The sequence below is a fragment of the Oryzias latipes genome, chromosome 22 (genome assembly GCF_053564925.1).
Source record: "Oryzias latipes strain Hd-rR chromosome 22, Olatipes_Hd-rR_3.1".
NCBI classification, from domain to species: domain Eukaryota; kingdom Metazoa; phylum Chordata; class Actinopteri; order Beloniformes; family Adrianichthyidae; genus Oryzias; species Oryzias latipes.
The window spans coordinates 20,850,143-20,870,659 of NC_136258.1; the positions used below are offsets into that span (position 1 = coordinate 20,850,143).

Sequence of the window (20,517 nt, forward strand, 5' to 3'; positions counted from 1 at the left end):
ATTAAAAGACAACTGGGAACGAATTTACAAAAGATCCAAAAATTATTGGTGGGATTTTAAATGAGGGTGACAAAGAAACATAATTTAGTGCTGGCCTCATGTATTTGCCTGCATAAAGTTAGCTGAAATCTGCATAAACACTTTTGCATCAGATATTCTAGTAGAGTTTAGTCTTGGACTAACTAATTAATATCAAGAGCCTCTTAAGGGGCAGGTTAAACGTACTGATTATTCCACAGCCCAACCAACACAAGTAAGCTTAATAAAACAAACCACGTGTTCCTTGTCGATATTCGTCCAATTTGCAATCTGGCTGCACATTTCAGTGGCTGTTCTGATCAATGTTTCTGACCTGGATATGCAGCTGTGTTCCAACACTATTCCTGTCAATACACAAATTCATTAGAGACGGTGCCCGCTAACAAACCGCTGGTGATGCAGCAGCTGATCTATAAAGTTATTTTAGGAAGAAATGAATGAAACATGGTATGAATAGTAACGATTTGGTTAAAGCCAAGTGACTATCTGATGCTAACTCCTTTTTTGGCTTCATTGTGTGTTGTGCTGTGGTGGTGTGAAAGTGTGTCACACGGCAACAGCTTGGGTGCACAGTTGGAGGTCAGGGCAACTAGGGCAGACAATTAAAATTAGGCAAAGCCAGAGGACAAAAAAGTGTTGAACTGCGCCTGGGATGGTTCACTTGTGCGTGTCCATTTCCAACGATGGTCTCAGGCTGGAATCTGTTCAACAGAGATCACAAAAGTCTGTGCAAAGAAAAGGAGCTAAGGTGATTAATATGGCTACTTTGCAAAGAAAGCCAAAATCAAGAATGGCTCTAACTCGGCAAGATCGTGGCTCTTGCTCTTCCACCTCATCTTGTCCTGTCTTCTCTGGACCTTACAGTGACCACAAGGATCACCCTCCACTGAGACGCCAGTCTTCTCCTGTACTCAAAGATTCTCTTTCCAGCCTTCACTGCAACACAGGTCAAAGCTCAAAAGGTTCTTTACTCAGCCTCCAAGAGCCTGGTTCCCGCCGCCAAGGATCTTTGTCAAGTTTTCAAGAATCTCCCTCCAGCTTCCAGGTCTCTTTGCCCAATCTTAGGGAATCAGTGTCACAGATTAGGAGGCGATCGCTAAGCAGTCTGGAAAACTCCTCCCAAAGTCCCAGTGAGTGGGGCATGGGTGTCCAAAGCGGCAATGGTAGCTCCAGTGATGATGATGGCAGCTGGGATACAAACAGTTGGAGCTCAGGAGCTACTTGTCTTTTAAGGACACCCATCAAAACAGAAGACAATGAGGCTTCGGAGGACCCATCTGGAGAAACCAGCAACAATAACCAGGCCTCGTCAGCTTCTCGGTTTGAGGATGAAATTATTTATCAGAACCTCGTATTCTCTCATCCTGCAGTTCAAGATGAAAGCAGCAATTGTTTTGCTATCAAAGTTTGTAAAGATGAAGGTAAGCCAAACATGACTTTGCCCAGGCTTGGTAAAAGCCTTTCGTCTGTGTTTTCCAGTCAGCAGGATCAAAGAGCAGAGGAAATGCGCAAGTTCTCCCAGTTTCTGAATGAGGTAACTTGCAGAGTGTTAAATTTTGAACAAGGTCCTCCTCAGCAACAATCCACCCTTCGCCATTCCTACATGTCTCCACCACCTCCGCCACCCTCGACTCCATCTTACCCTCCAATTCACTCAGCCCAAAAAAACCCTTTTTCCACATCAGTATCAAGCTTGTGGTACAGCCCGACTAGCTCAAACCTTCAGACCATTAAGGAATACGACTCCAAGGACATTACAAGTTCCATTCAACAGTGGAGCAAAACATTACCCAGCTGTAAGATCTTAGAGCCTGAGGAAGTCTTGAGGAAAGTAAAAGGGGGTAGTCACTCATACAAGGAGCATAACCTAGACCTTTGCACGAAGATCCAAACCCAGCCGTCCACTGGGAGACTTTATCTAGAGACTGACATTGACAGAGTGAGACGGCTTGACGAGCTGGAGGCTAATGGAACCATTGGGAAAGACAATGTGCTGGGAAAAACTTTGGAAAAAGCAAAAGAAAAGAGAACCAGAATTCCATGGGAGAGAAACGAAGACACAGGGATGGAGAAAGGAAGGCAGAGGGAGAGGATAAAAGAGAATATTTGGGGGAACGAGAAAGGACGAGAAAAGTCCATAGAAAGAGGAAAACCCTCCTGGGAGGACGACAGGATTACAAAACGAGGAAGGGAAAAAGAGAAAAAAGTGACACCCAAAAGTTATGGGACATCTCTTCCTAAACTGACCACCATTGAGCGGAGCAGCCCCTGCCCTGTTTTCAGCTGGCCAGAGGGATTTCCCAGAATGTCCTATAGATCTGCTTCACTGCCTCGGGCTGCCAATGTGACAGTGAGTACAACACCACATCACTGCATTGATGCATTGAAAAACATTAGAATTTAATTCTGATCATTTAATCAGAAGAAATTAAACATTAAATTTAAAAACTTTTGGGGGCAATATTATAAAAAAATATTTGTTCTAAATTTCTTAATGTGTGACTGTTTTTAAATCTTTTTCTTTATAATGGCTGTCTTCATGTTTGTGGCAGAATATGTCTCACTTGAGCCTCAAAAAAAGAGATTTAAAAGACTTGATCATCATCTAGAAATTTGAGACTGGACGTTTCAGAAATGAAGACAATTCCACCTGAAAGTCAGGCGTCTCATAATCAAAAGGTGTGTGCTAAATTTACGGTTTTGCAGACAGAGTAAACACAAATTTACTGCACAGCCACTGATTGTTTTAAAGTACATCTAAAAATAGCATTTGAGCTGGTGTAAAAGCTCATTTGAACTAACAAGTGAATGCTGATCTGCCTAAAAATGAGGGTCTTTGCTTGCAAGTGGATTCTGGTGTGTTTACCCTGTCTGCTTGTGTGAAGCAGACTAGACAGGAAACCTAAGAAAGAAAGTAGAACCAAAAGTACAGGGAAAAAAAGTTAGCGGTTCTATTATAAAGAAGCAGAATAATCTGGCAAATGTTCTAATGGGAAGGCAGACTGAGAGGTGAGAAGATCATACCAATTGATTCTTCCTAAACTTTGGACTTGACTTGCCTTGGACATGTAAAAATAGATTTGTAGGCATTTTGTAACCAAAAATATGTATTTATATATAGGTTTATTTAAAGAATAATTTTACAGAAGGACAACTTTAGTTTTTAACTGATCAAAAAGCCTAACAAGGGCTTGTGGAAATTAGTATTCATAAAGAGAAGTAAACATCCATAAAGTAAAAATGAAATGAAAGAAAGACATAAAATGGCTGGATTATGCATCATTCAAAGTTGGCTTTATAATTTTTGAGGTTTTGAGGATTCCAGAAACTCTACTACAGACGAAACATACATTTGTTAACATGAATGATCAGGCCAGCAGAAACTTAATTTTTGCCGCTGTAAATGTGATCAATCTGGTTAACTTGAACAGAAGAAAGCACATTTAATCAAAGAGAGTGCTGTATTTTTGATATTGCATAGTTAAGTGGATGAATAATGATGCCCCATGTGTGATAAATAAGTGGAATGTAAAGATTTCAATGGTATATTGTAATTTTGATCAGAATTCATTAAAAGCAGAGTTATTTTTTATGGTGGTTGAATAAGGCATGAATCCTTTATGCAGGGTATATGACTTAATTGAATGTGACAAATCAAAATGTAAAAGATGACAGAGACTGAAACCATTGTTATATGGCAAAATATAAGGAAGAAGCTGCAAGATTTTTCTAAAGTAGATGCAAAACTCATCTATCACTTGTGCTCGCTTTTTTTTTTTTTAAATGATGTCAAATCATGGCTAGGATTGAACTTTGAATGGATCTTTTTGCAGTAAATGAGCACTTTCTTAGGTTGAAGGATCTGAAAGGGTTCTCAAGCATTTGCATCTGTATGGCCTCTAAACATTCAATATAGACACAGCAATGAGAAAGTAAAGGTTCTTTCTAGCAGTTTTACATTCACTTATCCACTTCACATATGACTTTTTACTCCGAGTAACAAATACTTCTTTTTCTGCACTGCTGCATGCCGTATGAAAATAACTTCAACATTTCCAAAATCTTCTTGAATCTGCAGCTTTTGCGTTGAAGGCCACTGTGACCCTAACCTGCATCAATATATGCAAACACTGAAGTACATTTGTGAGGATCTTTTTCTTTTTTATTACCTCTATTGGTGAAGAAGTTGGGGGGTTTTGGACTGCAGGTTCTTTACTAAAATTTATTCCCCTGGACCTCTGCTCTCCCGCAGTAGCACAGCTGATGTGTGAATTATAAAGATAACATTTGGCATACTAGAAAAAAAACTTGCTCCGCTGCAATCCATCATACCATTATTGATTGGGTCATCAGCCTGCCAAGGAGGGTGTTTCTTACGAGAAAGCAAACAGGGATGTAAAATCTAGCAGCAGGTTAAAGTTGGAATTCATGCTTTCAAAATAAATGTGACAAATCTAGGAGCCATCGAAAAACATACTGAAAAATATGCTACTTTGAAGAAAAAAAGCAACACTACAAAAGTATGTATTTTATTGCACAGATTTTTTGGGGTTGGAAAATGACAGAATTGGTGTTTGATCAAGCCCCCAAGAAATAGGTAAAAAACATTCTTGGTGAAGTATTCTGTCACAAAACAGGCACACGGCTGGTTCCAATTGCAGCAGGTTTATTATCAAAGCTAAAAGTCGACAACACCAAATCAGGGTCAGGCAGGCGGGGTCGATTACGAGCATGGGAGCATCAGAGAAGAACCAGGAGTAGTCAGGATCCAGGCGAGAGTTGTGGCAGGCAGCAGGCAAATGGTGTCAGAGACAAATCAGGGTCAGGAAATCAGAAGATCAGGTCAGGATATAAAGCTCGGTAATGCAGGCAGAGTGGCACAAGCAATCCTTCGCACTGAGTGAGGCTCAGTGAAGTGCTTATACTGTGAGGGATTGCAAATAAATAGTCAGGTGTGTGGCATTCAGAAAATGTGCGCCTGGGATCCTGGGAGATGAAGTGCACTCAGAACTCTGGAGACGGTTCCCGCTGGTGACCAGAGGGGGAGATGGAGCTCTGATTTTTGACACTACAGTTGGAAAGCATGAAGATTTGACAGAATATTTACCCTAAGAGTGTTAGTGAGTGTCTAGTTCTCTCCTGAGGTTTGAGCATGTTCCTGGGGAGTAAAGCATCAGTGGTATCTTGATCTCAACACCCAGGAAATGTACAATCAAACAAGAAACTTAAAGCTGTAGTGTATTTTCACAAACCATTTGGTGACATCAAGGTGAAAGGTTTCTGGCACAGATTGACACCCTGATCAATTGTTTGTACCGTAAAGAACTATGTTTCTTTGTTGTTTTTTTTCTTAAGGAAATAAATTTGATGTACGGTTACTGCATAAAAAGGAAATAATTGGAATTCCGTTTCAACAAAATGTACCAACGTGAATCAGCTGTTCTCTAGTGATACGCTCCTGCAGCTCTTGCTTTATCACAGTTATTTAATATGATTCAGTAAACAAATTCACATCTCTGATAGCTTATTTTTATTCAGTCAGAACCTTGAAGGAATTTTGATCCTCTCAACCTCCCACTCTCTCCAGGCTTTCCCCTCTGCATACGGGGAGGCTGGAATGAAGGGATGGATGGAGGGGATTACTGAGCATTGTCTCATTCAGTAGGTGTATGAGTCATCCTGCTGTATCATTCTCAGGGTTTGTAACACCCTCACGAGGCAGTGAAGGGCAGCATGCACATGCCTATAAACACGCAGTGCTGTCCAATAAACTGTATGACATGGCTGTGCAAGCGTGACGTTCATGACTAAACCTTAATGAATCCTCCACAATAAATCAAGCTGCAGGCATGCAACATGTGAACACACAAACACCAGCAGTCGCATTGCGAATTAACGAAACCGGACTTCTGTGAAGTTGTCGATTGTATTTCATGAGTGTGGCTGTATGAGCCGCAGTGTTCAAGAAACTACCCTAGGTAATCGGTTTTGGACTGAAGAATTAAGCCTAAGTGAAAATGTAAATGATGAATCCCCTGTGAAACTCTTGCCATGCATAATGCACGTGTAACAAACAAATGCATGCAAACAAGGATCTGCTTCCCACAAACCATGATGCAGTAACACTACATTAAAACAAGCTGATATATACAGTCACTTTTGAGTAAACATTACACTCCCACCCCTCGTTTCCAGTTTTTGTGCAAGGGTGGACAACTGGCGACAACAACACAAAAAATGCTAACGTAGACTTCGTTTTCCTAACATGTGAGGCCATTTCTTTAAAATTGGATCCAGAATTTTTTTTTGTTTAAATTTTTTCCTCCATCCTTGTTCATTTCTGTTGCTCCTCTTTCAGAAACTTAAGCTTGCTTTTTGCCCTTTGGCACTTTCCCTGAATTTCTGCAGCACTCAGCATTCTTCTTTTGCGCTGTTAATCTATCATGTCTTCATGCTCCCCACCCTTCCATCTCTCATGTAATGCTCTGATAACAGAGAGTTGCAAATAATGGATATATTTGTTTGCTGAGACATATCTACTCAGAAGGCTTGTTAAACAGCAGATAAGAGGTGCTTCACTTCGAGCAGCAGCGGCGGTGGCAGATGAATCAGTTTGATAAATATGTCTAATCATTTACCCTCTTTCCTCCTCTTTCAACCAGGATTCGGATGGAGAGATGCGACACGACAACAGGTTAGCTTCTTTCACCTCCTCCTTTTCTCATGGCCGTCACACCTACACCGCACCTTTCCTCCTCTCCTTCTCTTCATCACTCCCTTTACCCCTCCTCTTCCTATACACGCTTCCTCCTTCTCCATTCAGTTTGCAGCCCCCCCCCCCCTCTCTCTCATTTTATCCCTCTCCCTGGCTACCAGCCTGTCTCCAGTCAGAGCTGGAGGAGTCTGCTTTTTGAAATGCATGCTGCTCTGAGGGGACGCACAGCCTCATTGAATGTAGTGATCTTATCTGCTGAAAATGAGGCGAAAAGCATATAAACGGTAAGGGGGAAAAAAAAAAGCAGAGAAGTGCATGCCTGGATTTTATTACCGGCTCTGAGATGAGTGAGTGCTGCTGCTTGTGAAGACAATTATTGTTTGGAGAGCTTTGCTGAGGCTGCTGTGACTTCTTGTCCATGTGTTGCATTATTACAGTGTGTGGATGGGGGGGGGGGGGGGGGGGGGGTAAAAGGGGATGGGTGGTCAGCAAAACATTCAACAGTATAGCATGACAGGATAATATGGAAGGAGGACGCTTGAGTAAACTGAAGCCTTTCTGGTTGTTACTGCAGCAGCAGTGAGGCTGCTACTACTTTCTATTGGAGAAAATCTGCAGCTGCAATTGATTTGTGTATTTCTTCTGCTAAAATAAATTAGTCGTCATTTGGATTTTCGTTGCGTGGGAATAGAGAATCCAGTATTTCCATAGCCTGCAATTAAGTTTATTATTCACAGACAAGACAATACCTCAGAGAGCCAATTATGGCAGGACAGGCACGTTATGAGAAAAAAGTTGCTCTCATCAAAGCAAACTCTTGAAGTTGCACAGATCATGGGGAAGAAAAGACAAAGGAGAATCTATGGATGTTGGAGCAAATAAATGAGGAGAAAGTTTTGTTTTTCATTTCACAAAGTACTTTTTTTGTTTTGTTTTAGTTGATCAAAACACTCACAGTTATATTGTTTTCGCTTCTTTTTCTAGATCGAATTAAAAAAAAAAAAAGAGTCAAAATGTTGATTTTTACTCTTTACTTCTTGAACAAATGTTTGAGATTTTTGATTGGTGTCTTATCTTCCACCACTGAGAAAGATGCTAAATTTGATTTGATAAAAGCAAAAAGAATGACAAAAAGCATTGAGACACTGGTAAACACTGGTATTTTGAGCTTTGCTTTCAGTTTTTGCCTTACTTTTTTGAAGCTGGAAAGACGTTTTACCTCGTATCATAAAGGTTTTTAGGTTTTATTGTAGATTAAACCTCTAAACAATATTTTGTTTAAACAATGATTAAATGATTTTAACTATTTCAAAGTTGAAATATTTTAAATAATCATCATTTAAGTTGTGACCATCTTTAGAGGATCAATTTGGGTTTTAATTCCTCCTTTTTTTAAAGTTTTTATGCAAATCAGGTCAATAATTTTACAGTATATAATTCCCTAACTGCTAAACCGGTCATGGGACTTTAATAAGCAACATTTAAAGTGAGAAAAAACTAAATTAAATGTAAAAAAACATGGACAAGAAGCAGGGGTGCCACCAGGGGGTAGCTAGGGGTTGCTAAAGCAACTGCAAAATTTGGCAAAGCAACCCCTTAGCATCCCAAAATATATGAAAAACCAAAATTTAATGCTTTATTTCAAAACAATTGATTGTAGAAAATCTTATTACATGTAAACCCCTTCTATTTAACATTCAATGTATTTCATGTTTCGTTTATTTTGTGTTAAAATGTGACATAAAAGTGCACTGAAAAGACAGATGGCGAGGTACGCAATATCAATCTCTCAAAACAGAGGGCGCTTGTGAGCTCGCATTTGTTCTTCAATTGTTACTCAAAGTTTATTTAAAAAGAGCCAGTATTTTCAACAACCACTGGATGCAGTGTGCATACCGAGGCGTGGCTCAACGTGGGCGGGATTCAACGCGTAGCGCTCCACTATTTCCTCCTTTTTTACTGCCTCTGTGTTCCCTGCTTCTGCTCAGAGGACGAAGACACCACCTTCCTTTGCCTCAGCACGTTCGCAGACTAAGCAAGTCAATGAACAGGATGTCTTTCATGACATAAATAAACCCTGGAGATTTTCGCTTTGTCTGAAATGTGTAAATGGCGCTCAGAAGTTCATCGCAGTGGCAGCCAAATGTAAACAACGATAGTATGAGCTAAACGTGCGATTATGGATACGATTGGTTCCGATTACCGACCGTTGGCTACAAGCAAACGACAAGAGCCGGCTTCTTCCAGGGAATCATTTTTTTTTAGCTGTCCTTCACTCTTTTTTTTTTTTTTAAATTTCTCTTCAAACCGCTCATCATTGGTCAATACGTGTTTGTGCTTGGCAGGGGAGGGGTAGCGAAAGCTCGCTACACGCACAGCAGCGCGTGAATGGAATAGAGCGCCAGGTTCAATAAGAAGACTAGAAGAGACATCAACACAAAAACCTACAGAAATGAGTGACACTGAAAAAAGAAGCAAAATCTGGAACTACTTCACTTAAATTGATAACGTGAAAAGATAAGTTAGAGTTTGCAAGAAACCAATCCCATCTAGGACAGGCTCCAGAACCAACCTGTACCTGAGAACTGATCAGTACTGACTGAAGGAACCAGATCAACTACACAAAAATGAGCCTCTTAGTATTTTTGAATGCCAACCTTAACTGCGAGGATAAATCCCATATAGCGGGCGTGCCTCAATGCGTTTAACACCGCCCATGTTGAGGCACGCCTTGGTCTGGAAACTGCAGCCAGGGGCTTCTCAGTATTTTATGTTTTGCTTTGACTCACTGCAAAAATGGCGGATGCAATCTCATTAAAAATAATTTAAAGGTGGACTTCTATTCAAAACGTGAAGTAATAATTAATGAATGACTAATGCTGAACAACACACTTCTATAACTAAAATAAGATAAGGAGGACTTTTAATGTTAAAGTCGCTGAAATTTTTGTCCAGAAGGAGAGAGGAATGGACATCATTTACAGGTAAAGATTTGCCATGTGTGTGTGTGTGTGTGTGTGTGTGTGTGTGTGCTAGAGCATCCTCCACGGCACTGTGTTATGGTCTGTATTATTCACATTGGGTTTTCTTTGGGATTCAGAATTTTTAAAAAGTAAACCTTCACTTTTCTGATTTTCTTCTACACATTGATCAATAGGATCAATTTCTCGCTAAAAGCAACTGTTTCGGTAAAAGGGTTAGGTTCATGTAGTGGCACACATGGATAATTACTTGAAATTGCAGCATAAAACAAATGTTCACACAGTGGATGTTTAGTTTAAACTTTTCTTTAAATTTGGATTTGGACATCAGGAGGGGGACAAGGGAAAATGGATTTTAGGGGGTACTGCAGACTGATTTGTTATTTTCAAAACTAATTTCAAGCACTTTTTTCTCTTAGTTTTATAAATTTGGTCTCAAGACATGTAAATTTAGCTGAAAACTATGTTTTTGTATGTTGTTTGTGGATAATTGATGGGTGGTACATAAAATCTTCTCCAATTATGAAATGACCTGTTCAGGCCGTCCCTGTTACCGGAAATTTCCTTCTTGGAAATGTAATTTTAAGTAAACATGAATAAGCAACTCCTTAACAAGCCCTAAACTACTGTTCAATCATTTTCCTTGTAGCCACATAATTGCACATGTGCCAACTGAAGTGATACATGTCATTGGGAGCACACTGAGGCTTGTTCTGTAAAACTGAACTCTGACAAATCCTTCAAAGCAGAACACAAAAACAATAAGGACTGTTTAAAAAAAAATCTGTCTTTCTGATATTTAGTACATATGAATAAAATGCTGTGTAATTCCTCTTCTCCACCTTCTTTTAATTTTCCACTTCAAAGCGCATAGATTGTGCCAACAGCTGTTCTTCTTATATTCTGCTTTATTAATGCATTCCTCGTCAGGTGATTTGTGGCGCCTGGCAAAGTCCTGATCGACTGCATTACGACTGTCAAAATAAGGACAAAGTGTGCTTGACGTAAAAAGAAAAGAAAACTTCTAACTGGTTGATAAGAAGCCTCCCACCTCAGAGGGTCCTTTATACTTTGTCTGCCAATGACAACATTCTCCGTGCCCCATCTCACTTTTTTTCATTGAATTCAGTGATTTGACAAGTATGAAGTCCTTGTGAAAATACAGTCGCTAAAAAAAGCAAGGACCCAGAGGTGACTAATTTCAAAGAATCTGGAAAAAGTCAGGATGCCTTTTTTTAATTTTCTTCCCACTTTCATTGTCTTCAGTTTTACTAAGCACTCCATCAAACTTTTATACTTCACTCAACTTTTTGGAGGAATGTGCCTTTGTTGCTTCTTCTTTGCATCCATACAAAGCAGACACGCACCCCCCCTAAAAGCAGCTGTCTCCCTTCAGGTTAGCCTGAAGCGCTTTACCACCTCCTCATTCCCTCATTGTTCTGCCTAATTATTTCCAAGTCAGTAAGATCGGGGATTTATGCAGTTGGCGTTTGAGAAGGCAGGCTACTGCAGCATCTGGAGGATGATGTGAAGGTGCTCACTCAGCTTCGTCTTTGAGTAAGCATGTGTCTTTGCTCTCTGATGTAGGTACCTGTGAATCACGCATATAAATATTAATGCTCCTTCTTGCTTTGACTCCCCACCTTGCCCTTTGCTGTTGGAGGTACGTCTGTCCTTCTACACCCGGCGTGCAAACAAATCCTTCCAAATGAACACATGACCACCTGTCACCACAATTAAGACTGGATGTTTTTTTTTTTTTGTGCTCTCAAAAATGTCTTTTTTGCCCCCCCCCCCATGTTCCCTTTACTTCTGTGTTTTGTTAGGTTTCAGTTGGGTTAACTATCCAGCATTCTCACTAGCTACATGTTGCACTGTCTGTGCACATATTGCACACATTACGCCTCAATAAATACTTCATTGCACCCTGGAGGGCCGTGCATGCTGCTGTATGTTCAGCCTACAAGCACCTCTTTCCGTGTAACGCATGATAGATTTCCAGATGTCCTATTTAGGCTTCAGCCATAAAGAGAGAATAATTACAGAAGGACTTTTGTGTTAAGACAAAATGTCTTCATGCTCTGCAGTTATGTGCTTTTTAAATTGAGATATTTTTATGCTTCAGCGGTTAAACATCTATGTGATCCGTGAAGTCATAATAAAATCTCTTTTTACTTTAGATTTCTTTAAAGCGCATTATGACATTTATCTTCATCCAATGATTATAGGTAGTAGGATTTTAGCAATATATTTTATGTTGCTGTAAAAAAGTAATAACAAAAGTAATAATCTTTTAAATCATTTTATTTTGAATACTACTTTGTGAAGACGTGTATTTTTTTAGACCATACTTTTGGTTTTCTAAAGTGTCTATTTCTTAGGTTGCTAAAAAAGAAAGAGCATAATTTCTTCTTTATTTATCAAAATTTCACCTATTTACAAGTCAGTTCATAATTCTTAAATCTTGGACATAATTCTAGTCATGCAGGTGGGTCAGAGCAAGGCGAGACAGAAGATCATAAAAAGATTTTCTGTTGAACTCATGACACAAAGTTGGAAATAATTGATGTATATAAGAAGTTCAACTCCATCTAAAAAACGTACAAAAGGAAAAACATCATAAAACATGATTTTCATCAGATTGGGTCTTTTAGAACCCAATTTTCTGCAGCGTTGGTTTTTCTTAAGCTGATATGAACACTAGAGAGTTTTACAGAGAGCACTAGGGCTTTTGAAGAGTCTAGAATGTAAAAGTCAGAACGAGAACTTGGTCTGATTTAAAGCAGGAATTAGAGATTTTAGGACATATAGCTATAGTTGGAACAAAAGCCGTTATCCTGCTTTATAATGGCAGAAGTATATTTATGCAGGCAGATATATGAAGAAATATGAGGTGCAGACAAATGTAAATGTTCTATGTGATTTATTTTATTTCTGTTAGCATCTTTAATTTCAAATTCTTGGTTAGAGTTGAGATAATATTACAACAAATAGTATTAGGGGAAAAAAAGCATTTTGTTAGTGCTTTAATGACGCGGAAAGTGTAGCCTTAAGATGAAAATTGAAACTCTAAAATGTGTTTTTTATTTCTTAAAAAGTAGAAGTAGAAGTATAACTTCCTATGTCTGATCAGAGCAAAAGCACAACTATTTCATCACTATGTTGTCATAGCAACCACAGCAAGGTCTGAATTCCACTTACACAAAACTTTAACAATCAACATATTTATAGTCAGAATACACAGACATGCAAGGTCAGCTGTAGGAGCTTTCCTTTCTACATCTGATTTTCTTTGTCTGTAGTTGTAGTTTATTCAAAATGTTGGGGATGAGTAAACAACTACCTTTTTGAATCATAATTTTATTTATTTTTGCTGCAAATAAACAGAAGGACAGATGGAGGGGATATTTGATCAAGAAATAGATAAGCAACAAAACAAATGTTTTTTAATCTGGATCAAAATGGTACAAATAAAGAGAAAAACTGAGGAATCTTTCAGTTTTGCTTTTGGCTTATAAAGAAATAACATTTATCGAAGCTCTAGTTGATTTTTAGAATATTTTTATAAAGAAAAACATCGGAATTTAAACCTGAACTCAACCTCTTTTTATTAGTTTATATTTATTTCCCTTGACCTAAAAAGAAAAGAAAAGAAACAAAACACAGGACATAATACAAAGTTTTGTATTGAAGCTATTTTTCTCTGGGGGGGATGTTTTCAAAGAGTGGGGAAGGCCTCCCAGGAGGTCTCTAAATTCTTTCAGGGGAGGTACAATTAATGGAGTTGAGGAAATGTTGCATTACTCATCAAAAGAACAAAATGCTTTAAAAGCTCAGATACATCAGTTCAGAGGGAATTCGGTTAGTCTTTTTCTTTTTGCCAAACCCAAAAACATCTATTATAGTTGGTATTTTCAGTCAGCCATGTGTGGGTTTCTTGCATTGCATGTGTACAAAGAAAGAGCATAATCTTTACTATATGGGACAAGGATCGTACAAATAATGTGCACTGTTTCGATTTGCTTTGTTCTTAGTCCTGAAGAAGGCTTACTGACTCCAACTTGAAGGATGCTGCTGCTGCAGGCCATTTGGGCTTTCCAGAAAAGGTTCCTGTTACAATGCATATTTTATGTACATCTTAATCTTTGACAGAATTATTGAGAAGCATAAGAAAAATATGAAGCTGCTGTTTTAGCTTGAAAACTCATGATGGTTGTTGCAAGCTGCAGGAGATGCAAATAAAAAAGGAGTAACTGGACTTAGAAAAAGCAAAATAACCGATCTAACTGTGTTGTGCTTCGTTTCTTTTCCACTCGAATTTCTCAATACATTGCATCTGACGCAAATATGGAGAGCAAATATGGAGAGGAACTGGTTTATTAGGCAAACGGAAAATTACTAGACCTGAAATGTGAACCAATAGTTTTCAAATCCAGAAGTGTCACGTTACACACAAGATTCACAAATATGAAGTAATTAGCAGCATGAAAGGCGGACCAAGTACAGTTATTTAATCCCCTCCTTGTACTTTGCTAAAGCCTGTGATATTGGAGAAGAATAGAGAATACCTTTTAGATGAAATCTCAATGGTAAATATTCTTTCTGTGTGCAACGGGTCCTAATTCAGCAAAGTGTGCTGAACTTTGCTCAAATATTACAAAGAAGAAATCTTATGAATGGATTTTGTGGCATAACAGACCTTCAAAACTGGATTAAACTGCCCTAGAGAACTGATCTCTGCTAATAAGAGATCCTTCAGTGGTTTAATTCATTCTCAGGAAGTTTGGGTCATGTAGGTTGAAGTTTTGGTTGGAAGGACACACAGTGACCTTTCAAATACTATATTTTTCATTGATTCTAATGATCCATCTTGTAGTTTTCATTACTAATGACATTTAGAAACAAATGGGCTTATTGGAGCTCAGTTTGATTCCCATAGGTTAGTTCTGTATTAGGTACAATTGCATAACAATTGTCCCCTAGGGTACATTTACAGAGAGAACAAATAATGCAAGCAAAGACTGTCCAGTTCTACCCCCTCAAGATGTGTTCATTGCAATAACACAGAAAGGGTTCACTGTTATGAAGTATAATTGATACAAGCTCAAAAGATCACATCAAACCCCAAGCAAAAGAGAAACAACTTTAAAAATGCACAGGCTAAATCAGGCTGTTTAAAGCTGCCGTGCTTAAGTTAGATTTGCCATAAACAAAGTTCCTTTATTTGATAGTTTAAAAAGCAAACAGACAATGTAGACCATTTCGTTTGGCTCTTTTTACACCTCGTGGATAATAGGAGGATGACTCATCCAACATGCCTGATTTGATGGAAGTCAAACTTGCCTTTTAGACTGGCTTAGAAAAACACATTCTTGCTCATGTTCATACTAAGTTTTGTTGTGTTCTGTTGTTGTTGCATGATCATGCCCAATTGTTGTTTTTCTTTTCAGGAAAAAAAAACCCTCATCCACTGCTGCCTGGTATAAAAATCCTGCAACTTCTTGGGTATTTAAATAAATCTGAGAAGTTGTTGGGTTACTTCTAAGCACATCAACAGACACAGTTATGGATTTCTTTGGTCAAGCCTTGAAAGACCCACTCTAATCGTCTTTTGATCTATTGCATAAATGTTATCCGTGGTCTTTTATTTACGATGATTCTGTTTTTTAGCCAAAATTTAAAAAAAAAACTGTTGTTTTCTGGAATGAAGTTTCTGCAAAGCAGCAGATGTTCATTAGAAATTCACCTCTAAGTTGTGTATGGGACTGCTGGAAGCAGAGTAAGCCTGCCCCCCTTTCCCATCACCTATAACTGAGAGCCATCTGTTTACAATCTCCTGCCATCTTACAGCCCCTCACATCCCAATTTAACATTACTGGTGCAACAAAAATGGTGACTGATATTGGAGCTATCCAGCCGAACAGTACTGAGTCAGACGTCAGGCGTCAGACGAGGAAAGCGAAGATGTACATGGATCTAGTCGTCTACAAGTGGATGCATCAGAATGGAGCAGAGGAGGGAGCTTGTGTCCTCGATGGTAGCTTCTTCCTTACTGCTACAAGCTTTTTAAACTGCATTTTTTTGGTCTGCTCCTATTTTATAACGATTGGAATAGAAAAAAAACAAAACACTCAGAGATTACATTTTTAAGCTCAATTTTTTCTCTGAGAAAAATGTCTCAGAGATGTCTGAGAAAAATGTCAAACGAACATGTTAATATACCGAAAACAGGATTTTCAGGACTGTGTTGAATGCTTTGGCTTAAAAGATCCGTTCTTGATCCATTTGTCTGGTCAGATACAAGCTGGTAAACAAGAGTCATGATGCATTTTTAAGTATGCAAAGTCACAGTTTTGCTTTTGCTGAAGCGATTATTTGTGAGGTTGAATAAGTTGTTCTTTCCCTAAATCTAGACCACAGAAAGCAACAACCAAATAGGCTAAAACTGACAAAGCCATTAAAGTTATTAAAACAAAAAGCAATATGTGTTTACTTTAGCAGAAGTGTTGTTCATCAGAATTTGCTTTCAAGCTCTGCTTGAACAGCACGCCTTTTTCTGATGCAAGACTCCAGAAACAGAGCAGCCTTCTCCTCAACCAGCAGCTGGAGGAAGAATTCTGTGAATTAAGCCACCTAAGCAATAATGGCGTAATGGGTACAATAACCAACACAGTTTGCTGCCTTAACGTCACACGTTTTTAGCTCTTTGTCAGAGCACAAAAAAGATTCCAGTCATGCATTTTCACAATAAAAGCCAACCTGAAATGTTATAGAGTCTAGCATGCTAAAACTAAAGTTCCACCCCTTCCTTAATATTTAATCGTTTAATTACACAGTGCACATAAAACAACAGTATATGTTGCCAAAATACTTACAAAATGTCATAGTGGCAGATGGTATTTTAACAAGTTTGAGATCAGTCCAAGAGGAATTTTATTTTGCAAAAGAAAAACAGCTGGAGACAAATGTACCTAAAACTGTGTATGTTTCCCTGCTACGTTCTGAAACTTCCTTCAGATCTAGTTTGATGTCTTTTAGTTTTCAGTCATACCAGCAAAGTTTAGCTTGTCTAAGTTGAAATTGTAAGCCTTTTTCATATTTTTATTTTTTTTCTAAAGCTGGTCAGGTCTCCACAGGAGGCCACAGCTGGAGTCACAGCAGGATGTTTTTTTTTTCTTTTTGCATGTTGCACTGAGGTATCTGTGTGTTGGAGCTCTCACTTTTTTTGTATAGATTTTCTGGTAATGATTGTCAAATCTCTCAATACATCAAAACATGTCTGTCTGTAAACCATTTCATGTGGTTTCCTTAACAGGCAGAGCAAAACCTTTTAGCAACTCAAATCACCTTTAACTGTTGGAAAGTGAACTGCAGTCCTGTGTGTATTGCTCCAAAAACAAATTATTTATAATGGGATAGACAGCTCATATGCCTCAACATTACCTTCAGTGGCTTTGCATTTGAATTAAATGTCACTGAAACATTTGTCACATAAAGTACTTCAAATGTTCTCCACCTTACAGTGATGTCATTTTTTTATATTTTGTTTCTTTTTAAATCATTGGCTGGAACTTGATGTCTAAAACCTTATAGTTGGAGTTCTGATGACAGCTTTTCCCAAACTGGTACAATAGCAAAGACAAGCATGTTATCAGAGGATGAGCTATGCTGAAAATAGTTGACTTTTCAACCAATGTTCCCAGAGGTTTTTCAAGAAATCTCTGTCTGTTCGGGTTCCTATAGCATTAACCCTTCAACACCAGAGATTTAGCTCCAGTGTTGACATTCATTCGACTACTAGATTCCATTGTCTACGGTTCAGCAGTACTGCTGATTCTGTCGTAGTGGAAATTGGCTTTGCGCCGTTTCTCACTTTCCTTTACTGTTACATATCAGTGCACTGCCAATATGCAAAGCCACTTTTCCCCTTGTCAGAATCAGCTGATTCGAGTTGATCGCATGAATCGTTGGGCAGTCACCGTACTTTAAATAGCATGTGCTATTTCAGTGTCGCCTGCAATATCTTCTATGTTAAAGACCCACTGTAAGGTTGGGTGTGTGAGGAGCTGTAAGCAAGGAGGAGGGCATGTAAACAGATAGCTCTCATTCATGGGTGATGGGAAGGAGAGCAGGCTTACTCTGTGCCAACAGTTTCGCCCACAATCAGAGACAAATTTCTAATGAACTCCAGCCGCTCTGCAGAAACTATGTCCTAGGAAAAAGACAGTTTTTCTGGATTTAGGCTAAAAATTGCATATTCATAATGAAAAGAAAACATAAAAATAATAAAGAATATAGTCTCAGGAACTTCAAACTAAAAACTATTTGCAAAAAAAACAGGCGCCTATTTATTTTAGTTTATTTAATTTAGCTTTTACTAGAAAGGATGCTTTCTTAAAGATCTTTTTCAGATTGCACAACTAATGTTTGTTAAAAAAAACTTTCATATTTTTGAAGTTTTTAGCTTTTTATATGATTTTATATATAGGATCTGACAATTTTGAAAGGTTAAATATTGGATTATCCACACCTATGGGAAAACTAAACAGTGTAAAAACCAACAAAATCCTCTTTAATCAGGATTTTCTACAAAGATTTTTATAAAATGTATTACATGTTATTTTGATGTTACTAACAATAACAACTACTAAAGTGCAGACTCTTTCAAACCATTTTTAATAGAAAAAACACGAGTGATAATTTTCTAACAACAAACATGTTTATTAAAGTTAAAGAAACTATGTCTGAATATTTTAAAGAGGACTTTAAGCAGGATTTCTGTGCAGACATTTATGCAAAAAAGCAGATGTAGTAACCAAGAGAAGATTGTCCATCAAGGGATGAAAATAGAAAAAGCAAAATAAAGGCACAGAGAAGATGTACAGAGATGTTTGCCCCAGAGATTACATGACATCCACTAGCATCACCTGTCCAAATGGGTACAGATATACTTAAATCAATAAACCAATCCCTTTCCTGTGCTTGTTTACTGACAGATATATAGAAGCCCGGTTAATAGCTCTGTGCATGTAAACATATTGACAGACAAACTGCTGTTTGGGCCTTTCTAGGACTCTGAAATGACCCAGTGTTTTTCAGCCTGTCAGACTGTAACGTAGAGTCATGAGATCATCTCCCGAACAACTAAATTTAGACCAGATTTTTTTTTCTTCCTATGAGCTGACACTTCTCTGTTTACAATGGGTTGTGATGTCTCTGTTTGCTGCTCGCTTAATAGCAGACTTCAGGAGGGGGTGGCACTATGGCTATTAAAGTTTAATGCCCTTATTTGGTGCCTGTGAATGGTGTATGTGGCAGGCAGTAGCTTACCTCTCGCACCTACTGTGGCTCATTACTAGTAAATTGAGCTGCATAAAGGCTCCCTGTTGTAAATGCAAGATGGAGGCTGACTGCCACTGAACATTTCTTGGATTTAACATAAAGGTTTTATTCTGAATTAAACAGCCACTGTATCGGGAGTAGACATGGAGAAGAGTGATGGAGGGTATTCTTTTTTTGTTGTTTTTGAGTCACCACATTGTGTTCTGTATTCTGACAAGAAATATTTAGAAACTATTTTATTTTTTTAGTATGCTGGGTTTTTATCAGTTCTTTGTGACGCTGGGCTCTCAGTCTTCACACTTTTGGCTGTTTTGCCATTGGCTCCCATTGCAGAAAGAACAATGAGCTTTGTCACAAATCTCTCTGAGGACCTGAATTTGTTCCTGCCCATAGATAGTGTTTACTTTAGCAAACAGCACTTGAGGCACGAGGATCTGCTGTTTATCCCCTGAGGGGAGGTGCTATCTTAGAGTTTGAGTACACTACTCCATACTCACTGCAGGGGACTGTGTGTGTGGGTGTGTGTGTGTGTGTGTGCGCGCGCGTGGGTGTGTGTGTGTGTGTGTGTGAGGACAGTTCTATACAGCCACTTTTCCTAAACTCGGAAGCGATTCCCGCTGGCTTTCTTGCTCTCCCTCCCTGGGACTTGCAGATAAGAGGAGAGCTATAGCAGCTGTATTAATTGTGTTTTCAAGAACTGCAAGTAAGGGGCCAATGCTGGGGGGTGATTAAAAACAATATATAGTATGGCATTAAAATGGGGCATGCAACACAGAATTTATTCCAGTTTGCTCCTAAACATCGCCCTTTTACTTTGTAGACACTGAGAAAATAAAAGCACAGCTGGCTCATTGTGATTCAAAGTGGTTTTAAATAAACTAACTTACATTCTGTGACTGTAAATAAAACATGGACAAATAAATTCATAGCATATGAACCTTTATTCAAAAGCCTTAGCTCAAAAATCTGGACACGGTTACTGTAAAAATTTAATTTAGTGGTAAAAAAATTCTAATTTGTATAAAAAAAAAAAAAAGTTAATAAATAACACCACATATCTTTATTGTACTTTTACATTAATGTTCAGACAATAATTATAAATTTAGAAATAAAACAGACAGGTCATTTCTTTAAAAGATCGTATTGTCTTGACAATTCCTGTAAAATGTTTGTCTGTCTTGGAGCTAGTGTTCAGTGTTCAACCTCACGTTTCCATCTAAAGACACAAGATGGTGTTTGGGATGTAGAAACTATGCTGGGTGGTTGCATTAAAAAAATTTAATGCAACTGAGCTTTTTATAGCTGCTACAGTTGGGATTCAATGGGGGCAGCAGGAGTAGCAGCTCAGCATCTTGCCTCCTTAAATGTTTTTGTTGTTTGTTTTTACCCCAATTATTTACCAACCCTTTTAATGTAAAGCGATACCTAATATGTCATATA

General features: G+C 38.4%; 1 protein-coding gene across 5 annotated transcripts in view; it reads left to right on the forward strand.

Annotated features, from left to right (window-relative positions):
- The first annotated feature begins 616 nt into the window (after positions 1 to 616).
- The window catches only part of begain (brain-enriched guanylate kinase-associated), a 55,164-nt gene continuing 35,263 nt past the window's right edge, over positions 617 to 20,517 (forward strand). The window contains exons 1-2 of one of the 5 annotated variants that reach the window (XM_023951355.2): positions 617 to 2,389; positions 6,702 to 6,733. In XM_023951355.2, coding sequence (XP_023807123.1) covers positions 692 to 2,389; positions 6,702 to 6,733 — 1,730 coding nt within the window. In that variant the 5' untranslated portion in view covers positions 617 to 691. Of the gene's footprint in view, positions 2,390 to 6,602; positions 6,734 to 6,882; positions 7,039 to 20,517 lie in introns of those variants that run through there. The other 4 variants (XM_078940592.1, XM_078940591.1, XM_078940590.1 and 1 more) reach the window with 4 other exon arrangements.